The sequence below is a fragment of the Littorina saxatilis genome, linkage group LG2 (genome assembly GCF_037325665.1).
Source record: "Littorina saxatilis isolate snail1 linkage group LG2, US_GU_Lsax_2.0, whole genome shotgun sequence".
NCBI lineage: Eukaryota > Metazoa > Mollusca > Gastropoda > Littorinimorpha > Littorinidae > Littorina > Littorina saxatilis.
Window position 1 is genome coordinate 81639064 of NC_090246.1, and position 10000 is coordinate 81649063.

Sequence of the window (10000 nt, forward strand, 5' to 3'; positions counted from 1 at the left end):
TAAAAATCAACAGATATACAGATAACTGTACGTGAACACCAGACTACAAAGGCATGACACAACAACATGACTTAATTTAAGCTTAGCTTGTTGTGTACTTCCAAGTATTTCTATTGTACCATCAATGACGCTTATATCGCGCATATTCCGTGGGTACAGTTCTAGGCGCTCTGCAGTGATGCCGTGTGAGATGAAATTTTATACGGCCAGTAGATTGCAGCCATTTCGGCGCATATTTACCTTTCACGGCCTATTATTCCAAGTCACACGGGTATAGGTAGACAATTATTAACTGTGCCTAAGCAATTTTGCCAGGAAAGACCCTTTTGTCAATCGTGGGATCTTTAACGTGCACACCCAATGTAGTGTACACGGGGGGAGGGTTCGGACACCGAAGAGAGTCTGCACACAAAGTTGACTCTGAAATAAATTTCCGCCGAACCTGGGATCGAACTCACGCTGACAGCGGCCAACTGAATACAAATCCAGCGCGCTACCAACTGAGCTATATCCCCGCCATACGCCACCTCATAGTTTTCTAAATAAATGTTGTTTCAATCAAAGGCATGACACGAGCCCGGAACATTATCAGTGACTGTTCACTTAAAACTCAAAACAAAGCAATTCTTACTGTTCAAAATAACTTCAATCAAAGTGTGCGTGACAAACTCCCGCCTTCAGATACAGAGAGCAGTGCATAATGTTTTTCCGCTTTGTTATTGCTATTTTTATTACTTAGTTGGGATTGGCGAGTGGTAAAACAGCGAGGGAGGAGCACGACTTGTAGCATCAGAGCATTTCTTTGTGTGCTTTTGTTTTGTTTTGTGTTTTTTCAACCTGCGTTAACGCCCCATGACAAATCTACCGTACGAAGAAAGCAATCTCTTTTGAATTCATGATGAAAAACGAACCCGACATTGAGGTTTTGGAAAAGAGTACGTTTGACAATCGCACCTAAACGAGTAAAAATACGTGTATACTCAATTGTATGCAAGAACAATGACTTTAAATAAAATGCATTTGCAAAACGTTTTACTGACTCACTACATTCAAACTCACTAAATGACTTTTTTTATCAACTAAAAAAGTCTTTGCAAGGAATTTGGTGGTAACTGAGCAAATTAGTCATTTTCTATTCTTTTCTATTTACGAATTTTCTGTTAATTAGATCCCTAATAATTAAACTCAACCACAAACAAAAGCAAAACAATGTGTTGTATTATTATTATCTAATCGCCATTCGTGTTCACTGCCAATTAATGGCACCCCGAAGCTTTTATCTTTAGAAGTTTGTTATAAGCGGAACAAAAACTAACGAACTGAATCAAGCTTCCCTAGCTCCCACCACCACTTCCCACCCCAATCAATATATAAATAAAATAAAAAATAACAAGTCGCGTAAGGCCAAAATACAACATTTAGTCAAGCTGTCGAACTCACAGAATGAAACTGAACGCAATGCAATTTTTCAGCAAGACCGTATACTCGTAGCATCGTCAGTCCACCGCTCGTGGCAAAGGCAGTGAAATTGACAAGAAGAGCGGGGTAGTAGTTGCGCTGAGAAGGATAGCACGCTTTTCTGTACCTCTCTTCGTTTTAACTTTCTGAGCGTGTTTTTAATCCAAACATACCATTTCTATATGTTTTTGGAATCAGGAACCGACAATGAATAAGATGAAAGTGTTTTTAAATTGATTTCGAAAATTTAATTTTGATCATAATTTTTATATTTTTAATTTTCAGAGCTTGTTTTTAATCCAAATATAACATATTTATATGTTTTTGGAATCAGAAACTGATGAAGAAAAAAATAAACGTAAATTTGGATCGTTTTATAAAAAAATATAAAAATAAAAAATTCAGATTTTAAATGACCAAAGTCATTAATTAATTTTTAAGCCACCAAGCTGAAATGCAATACCGAAGTCCGGCCTTCGTCGGAGATTGCTTTTCACAAATTTCTATCAATTTGATTGAAAAATGAGGGTGTGACAGTGCCGCCTCAACTTTTACAAAAAGCCGGATATGACGTCATCAAAGGTATTTATCGAAAAAAAGAAAACAACGTCCGGGGATATCATTCCCAGGAACTCTCATGTAAATTTCATAAAGATCGGTCCAGTAGTTTGGTCTAAATCGCTCTACACACACACACGCACAGACACACACACACACACACATACACCACGACCCTCGTCTCGATTCCCCCTCTATGTTAAAACATTTAGTCAAAACTTGACTAAATGTAATAAAAAGAGAAAAAAAAGAATCAACTGACTCTAATTCTGTGCTGCATGTTACAATTAAACGCGTTTTTCCCCTTCAAATACACGGTGTTATACTATTTTTCGCCTAAATGCCGTGGTAGTTAGCGCACTCAGGCGTGTTGAAGGTGTGCTGGCAACTGCCGATGGCCTGGTTGAAGACCAGCCCTGTAGGACAGTGGTTGACAAAGCCCATGTGCAGCAAACACTCGATGAACTTGTTGCAGTCGCTGGTGTCGCGGTACAGACCGTCCGGATTGCTGGCGCAGAATGCTGACGCTGAGCCGGGGGGTTGAGCTGTGATCAAAACAAAGATTTAACAATTGTGAGGAGAATATAACTTGAAAAACACCCAGCAAACTGATCTTGAATTGGAAGATAAGAGCAGAGAATATTACATATTAAACGGCTTCATGACCATACGCAGAGAACGATGGTTGAAGTACTACTGTTGCTGGGGGAAGAGGAGACAGGGGGGGGGGGGGGGGTAACTGCAAGGTTATATGCTTGCGTTCTTGTTCGGTCTGTCCAAGTTTGATTGTTTTTTCTTGAGGTACGTTATTTTGTTTTGTTCTGTAAGCCTGTGCCCGTGCCTGTCTATTTATCTGTCTGTGTGTCTGTGTGTGTGTCTGTCTGTCTGAGAGAGAGTGTGTGTGTTTGTGTGTGTGTGTGTGTGTATGTGTGTATGTGTGTGTGTTCATGTGTGTGTGTGTGTGTCTGTGTCTGTGTGTGTGTCTGTGTGTCTGTGTGTCTGTCTGTGTATTATTATTATTATTATTATTGTGATCATTTTTATGCGCCTAATCTAGATATAGCCCTAGGCGCTTATATATTAATTTCTGCCGTTGGAAATTGAATTTTTTACAGACAGACAAGCAAACAGACATTTGTATCTGTCTGACCATCTGTCCGCCTGTCTGTCTGTCTGTCTGTCTGTCCGCCTGTCTGTGTACAAAGAATCTAAAATTCCTCCAGTCTCCAAACCTACTTTGTTGAGCCGGAGCGTTGGTGACAAAAGGAGGTTGAGTGTTAAAGGTCCTTGTCTACATTTTTATACCGAAATCGCCATTTGACCATTAAAATGCAGAGTCTATTATCTACAAATATCAACAATACACCCCCTTTCGATCAGGAAAGACGAAGCCAGTGAAGCCGTTTGAAAATTCATTGCAGTATTCCAGCGTAGTACTCATAGTAGGATATCCTTATTTGGAAAATGACAAGTGCAAAACTCCTCTCAAATCCCGTGCATTTCGTGCGTTTAAAAAAAGCTAGGACAGCGCTCCAGTGTCAAACTGTCAGTGTTGCTGCACTTGTTTGGGCGTGGCTATGAGCATAGTGACATGAATTTGATTGGTCAGTATTTTTAGGCAAAGCACATGTTCTCAGCAAACAAAAAACAAAATATTGGAAGCGTGAGTCACGCTACCCAAAAATAAACAAGAAGAGCAAACGCTCGATCGAGTCACTTTCGCAGTTCTGAATATTATATGAGGCATCAGATGGACAGGAAGAAATTGCTATTCACAACACAATGCATACCTGAAGAATTCAAGACATACCTGTGACCTTGAAAAAGGTCAAAGGTCACCAAAGCAGACGTCAAAGTGTAGAGGTCACTGGGAGTCACGTTCACATAAAATTTGAGCCCGGTCACTTTTATAGTTTCCGAGAAAAGCCCAACGTTAAGTTGTGTGTTGCCGAACAGAAAAGGCTAGTTATCTCCCTTGTTTTTCTGATAACGTTCGTAAAAGGCTACAGATGTAAATACTTTGATGTAAAGAATAATCCTACAAAGTTTCAATCACATCCGATGAACTTTGTCAAAGATATAAAATGTCTAATTTTTCCTTTGACGCTGACCTGTGACCTTGAAAAAGGTCAAAGGTCAACGAAACCATCGTTAAAGTGTAGAGGTCATTGGAGGTCACGACTAAACAAAATATGAGCCCGATCGCTTTGATAGTTTCCGAGAAAAGTCCAACGTTAAGGTGGTGTCTACGGACGGCCGGCCGGACGGCCGGCCGGCCGGACGGCCGGCCGGCCGGCCGGCCGGACGGCCGGCCGGCCGGCCGGACAGACTAACACTGACCGATTACATAGAGTCACTTTTTCTCAAGTGACTCAAAAAATGTTTACATATTTTTTTTTCTTTATCTTTTTTTCCCATGGTTCATTCATCATTTGACATAATTTTGTATCGAAATCTAACCATAAGATTATTGAGAGAAAAAAAGCAAAAATGTAGACGACCACCTTTAACAACAGGACTGGCAGTCACTACAGGCGGCGGCTGTGTCTGCACCACCGCGGGTATCCGGGTAGTTTGAACGGGTGTCCGGGTCGTTTGAACGGGTGGGCGGGTGGTGATGGGTGGGAAGGTGTAGACGGGGTGCGTGACGACAGCAGAGGGGGTCAGGGAGGCTCCAGTGTGGGGAACCTTGACACACTTGACGTTGACAGGCCAGTCGCAGTGCTTGGTTACGGGGTTGTAGAACAGACCGCTGGCACAGCGCACACGGTACGCCATCTGGATCAAAAATCAAGAAAGGTTAAATTTTTGGAACGTTTTATAGCCGAATTCCTAAAATATCTCTGTCGGGTTTGTATGGTTTGTGAAAGAGTGAATACCCTTCATTTTTACTCGAACAAACAATGGAGAGGCATCGATCGCTCTCTCTCTAATTAGTTAGAAAGAGAAAAGGATAAGTGCGTTAATTTGATTTCGCACTATTAAGTTCTGTTGTTCAACCATTCTCTTTTCGTTGTATTACTATCGACATGTTTTGCTTATCTAACGCACGTGTATGCGAGCGTTATCGTCCCAAAATCATTATCTGATGATACTTTTACTATTCGAATACCATATCTGATCTTTCACTGTCTAAAGAATCAAAACGATCCTATACCTGAATCAAAAAACAAGAAAGGTTAGTTAGTTAGTTAGTTAGTTAGTTAACTGTTGCTTAATGGGTCCAGCTGACCATTTAGGCCAAATCAGGACCCCAACAAGAAAGGTAGGTTGTTGGAACGTTTGTTATTGACAAAACAATACATTCGCAGATATTTCGACCCAGCGTGAATATTTGTTTGTCTGTTCACCGTTGGGTCGAAATATCTGTGAATGTATTGTTTTGTCGGGGTCCTGATTTGGCCTATTATGGTCCGCTGGACCCGAAAAGCAACAGCTAACTAACAAACTATTGTTTTGTCAATTGCAAACGTTCCAACAACCCCTACCTTTCTTGTTTTTTTATTCTGAATTTTGGAACGTTGGCAGTCTCTTTGTTTTTGGATTTGATCCCATACCTGGTTAGCACAAATGAAGTACTCAGCACAGTCGTTGGGGCTGGGGTAGAAATCACTGGGCAGACTGAAGCAGGAGAAGTCATGGGAGGTAATGGGGGTGCTAAGGGGTGGGGAGTTCGTCTGCGCTTGAACCTGGGTCCCACCGGCTGCAATATAAAAGTGCATGAAGTTAACACGGCATAAAATTGCCCAAGGTCAATGTTTCAATATAATCATGATTTTAAATACACAATTTCCCCAGTGTAAACGGTTTGAGCCATATTCTTACATCTGGCCAGGTTTTTACAAGCGATAAGACCATCCCCCTACTTGGACACATACCAAAGATCAACAACATTGGTGCTCTCTGTGCAGAGTTTTTTTTTTAACTTAATGAATTTCTTAACTGATACTAGTGTTAATCTGCTCAAGTATTTCATCAAAGCATTCCCACTCGGCATAGGAAGCAGTAGATTTTTTGTATGAGTCTGGGTGTATAGGGATGGTCTTCAACCTAACACCCCCACCCCCGCCCCCGCCCATCACCCACCCTGACTATCCCCAAAACAACAAGCTACACACCCAATTTCAGCTCAGTCGACCCATTAACACCACACATCTAAATCAGTGCGGAAAGAAGGACAGACAAACAGACAGTCAAACAGACAGAGTGAAACCTATACACTCCGAATATATGGGGTATAAAAAGAGGAGGAACCCGAATATATGGGGTATAAAAAGAGGATTGACCCGAATATATGCGATATAAAAAGAGGATTGACCCGAATATATGGGGTATAAAAAGAGGACTGACCCGAATATATGGGGGGATAAAAAGAGGACTGACCCGAATATATGGGGTATAAAAAGAGGATTGACCCGAATATATGGGGTATAAAAAGAGGACTGACCCGAATATATGGGGGGATAAAAAGAGGATTGACCCGAATATATGGGGTATAAAAAGAGGATTGACCCGAATAATATATGCGGTATATAAAGAGGATGGACCCGGATATATGGGGTATAAAAAGAGGATTGACCCGAATAATATATGCGGTATAAAAAGAGGATTGACCTGAATATATGGGGTATAAAAAGAGGATTGACCCGAATAATATATGCGGTATATAAAGAGGATGGACCCAAATATATGGGGGGATAAAAAGAGGATTGACCTGAATATATGCGGTATAAAAAGAGGATTGACCCGAATAATATATGCGGTATATAAAGAGGATGGACCCGGATATATGGGGGATAAAAAGAGGATTGACCTGAATATATGGGGTATAAAAAGAGGATTGACCCGAATAATATATGCGGTATATAAAGAGGATGGACCCGGATATATGGGGGGATAAAAAGAGGATTGACCTGAATATATGGGGTATAAAAAGAGGATTGACCTGAATATATGGGGTATAAAAAGAGGATTGACCCGAATAATATATGCGGTATATAAAGAGGATGGACCCGGATATATGGGGGGATAAAAAGAGGATTGACCTGAATATATGGGGTATAAAAAGAGGATAGACCTGAAGATATGAAGGGATAAAAAAAAGTATTGACCTACCGTGGACGCCGGGGAAAGGTGGGTACGATGCAGTGGCCGGCAGTTGCTGTGGTATGGTGACCGCTGGTGGTCTGACTGTGACCGGACCTTGTGTCCGAGCCGTCACCGCTGGTAATCTGCGTATTAGAGGAACTGCATGAATGTGCGTTGTGTGTGTGTGTGTGAATATCTTACATCTTTCTTTCTTTTTTTTCTCTTTTTTTTTTTCTTTCTCTTTTTACATTTAGTCAAGTTTTGACTAAATGTTTTAACATAGAGGGGGGAATCGAGACGAGGGTCGTGGTGTATGTGTGTCTGTCTGTCTGTCTGTCTGTCTGTCTGTCTGTCTGTCTGTCTGTGTGTGTGTGTGTGTGTAGAGCGATTCAGACTAAACTACTGGGCCGATCTTTATGAACTTTGACATGAGAGTTCCTGGGTATGATATCCTCAGACAATTTTTTCATTTTTTTTATAAATGTGTTTGATGACGTCATATCCGGCTTTTTGTGAAAGTTGAGGCGGCACTGTCACGCTCTCATTTTTCAACCAAATTGGTTGAAATTTTGGTCAAGTAATCTCCGACAAAGCCCGGACTTCGGTATTGCATTTCAGCTTGGTGGCTTAAAAATTAATTAATGACTTTGGTCATTAAAAATCTGAAAATTGTAAAAAAATTAATTTTTTTATAAAACGATCCAAATTTACGTTCATCTTATTTTCCATCATTTTTTCATTCCAAAAACATATAAATATGTTATATTTGGATTAAAAACAAGCTCTGAATATTAAAAATATAAAAATTATGATCAAAATTAAATTTTCGAAATCAATTTAAAAACACTTTCATCTTATTCCTTGTCGGTTCCTGATTCCAAAAACATATATATATGATATGTTTGGATTGAAAACACGCTCAGAAAGTTAAAACGAAGAGAGGTACAGAAAAGCGTGCTATCCTTCTCAGCGCAACTACTACCCCGCTCTTCTTGTCAATTTCACTGCCTTTGCCATGAGCGGTGGACTGACGATGCTACGAGTATACGGTCTTGCTGCGTTGCATTGCGTTCAGTTTCATTCTGTGAGTTCGACAGCTACTTGACTAAATGTTGTATTTTCGCCTTACGCGACTTGTTTTTTGGTTTTTTTTGCTGATTGGTTTGTGTTTTGTGTCAATTCATTAATATATGAACTAAAAGTGCTGGGATCTCTTAAATCTTGACGGCGAGTGTTTGTATGCAGTGTGCTGTATAGTCAATAATGCTTTTATTTGTTAGTAAATATATTTGAATGTTAATAATGTTGTAGTGTTTCGTCCGTCTTACAGTTATATTCACCACCACTGTAGTTTCTCATGCTTAAGATAATCAAGTTAATTTGACTTGAATTGATTTGATTGATTAATAGATAAAATAGATGATGTATGAAAAGAAGGGAAATGATATGATGGGAACTGCTAATATCTAGAGACAATCATTTTATCAAAACTCGACTTCTCAACCAATACGTCCATCAAGTAGAAAGTTCATGGTCTAAAACTTACATTAGCCAACCAGTTGATCATCCCATTTTAGCCTCGTTCCTTAAATGTAACACAATACATCCCAAAACAATTTTCAAGGAAGCATACTCTTATGAAGAAAATAAATTAGAATTTTCAATATAATTCAAAAAGTCCTCACAAAGAGAAAGAATAAGGTAACTAATCAAACTCATGCTCCTACATTTCAAATGTTTGCCCATTAACTCTACCAGAAAAGACTACGGAGGAGTGATACAGTAAAACGTCCCATTGACGACCTTGAAAATGTCAAGAACAATCGGTCGTAAAAAGGACGGGTCTTTATTGGGAATGTGAGGGTAGAGTTGTGTCACAGCCGCGGAGGCAATGCTTGGTAGTTCTCTCCTATTAGACAGGCAGCTTTGATGTTGTTATATCAAAATATATCACCCTCTATCATCAGAGACTCACGCAGCCGGGTTGGGGCAGTTGTTGAAGGAGGGGTTGTTGAGCTCGGCGTTGATGGCGTGAAGCAGGGGGTAGGGTCCCTTGCCGCAGATGTGTCCCGAGAAGTCATCCTCGTCCAGAGCCCAGATCATCACCCCGCCATACCCGTTCTGCTTGATGTAACACGCCTGCACAGGAGGGGAGGCGCTATTGAAAACTACAGTCAAACCTGCCTTTAATGGTCTTCCATGGGGCCAGAGAGAAATTCAAGTGTTACGCCCTCACGGCAAAGCCATTAGGGGCATGTTCCCGGGTTTTACCCCGACTTTAGATGAGATAGAAAGTGTATGCGTGTCCCATGGGACCAGCCAACAGCTGTTCTGATAAACAGTTGGTCGTTATGGAAAGATAAAATGTATAGGGCCAAAAAAAATAATAGGTGTGGTTACGGTAACATAGCCAAAAAAAATAGGGTAGGAAGGTAGGCAATCACTTTTTTTTTTTTAACTTTTTTTTCTAATGTGTACAAATTAAACCTACTTGACAGGGAAATAAGTGTGCGACTCGGGCGCTTTCGCTTTCATTGCGTTTTCTGCACTCGTTTACTTGTTTTTTTTGGTATTTTTGTGACAAATGTAATAAAAAGTTATAGGGTCGGCCCCAAAAAATAGGGTAGGTCGGGTTACCGTAACCACACCTATTTTTTTTTTTAGGCCTAGGGAAAAATCTCTTCGGGAATCCTGTTGAGCGGTCGCAATTAGCAGGTTGTCCTTATCAAGAGTTGGTCGCCTGGGCAGGTCCGACTGTATATAAAGCAGTATGTTGAAGCATGAAGACAAAATGAGAAACAAAATGAAAGTATTAAGATCTTCTATGTTTGAACTGGACTGAAATGTATTGAATGCAAAGACAATAACACCACTAAAGGGGAATAATAGTCGCAAC

General features: G+C 40.4%; 1 protein-coding gene across 1 annotated transcript in view; it reads right to left on the minus strand.

Annotated features, from left to right (window-relative positions):
* Positions 1–10000, minus strand: part of LOC138959881 (chitotriosidase-1-like) — a 17185-nt gene that overhangs the window by 107 nt on the left and 7078 nt on the right. Inside the window, exons 9-13 of the mRNA XM_070331540.1 lie at positions 9080–9243; positions 7132–7247; positions 5574–5719; positions 4521–4794; positions 1–2561 (exon numbers count right to left, since the gene is read on the minus strand). The exon at positions 1–2561 is cut by the window's left edge and continues 107 nt beyond it. Of these exons, the coding sequence (XP_070187641.1) occupies positions 2353–2561; positions 4521–4794; positions 5574–5719; positions 7132–7247; positions 9080–9243 (909 nt within the window). The 3' untranslated portion in view covers positions 1–2352. The remainder of the gene's footprint in view (positions 2562–4520; positions 4795–5573; positions 5720–7131; positions 7248–9079; positions 9244–10000) is intronic.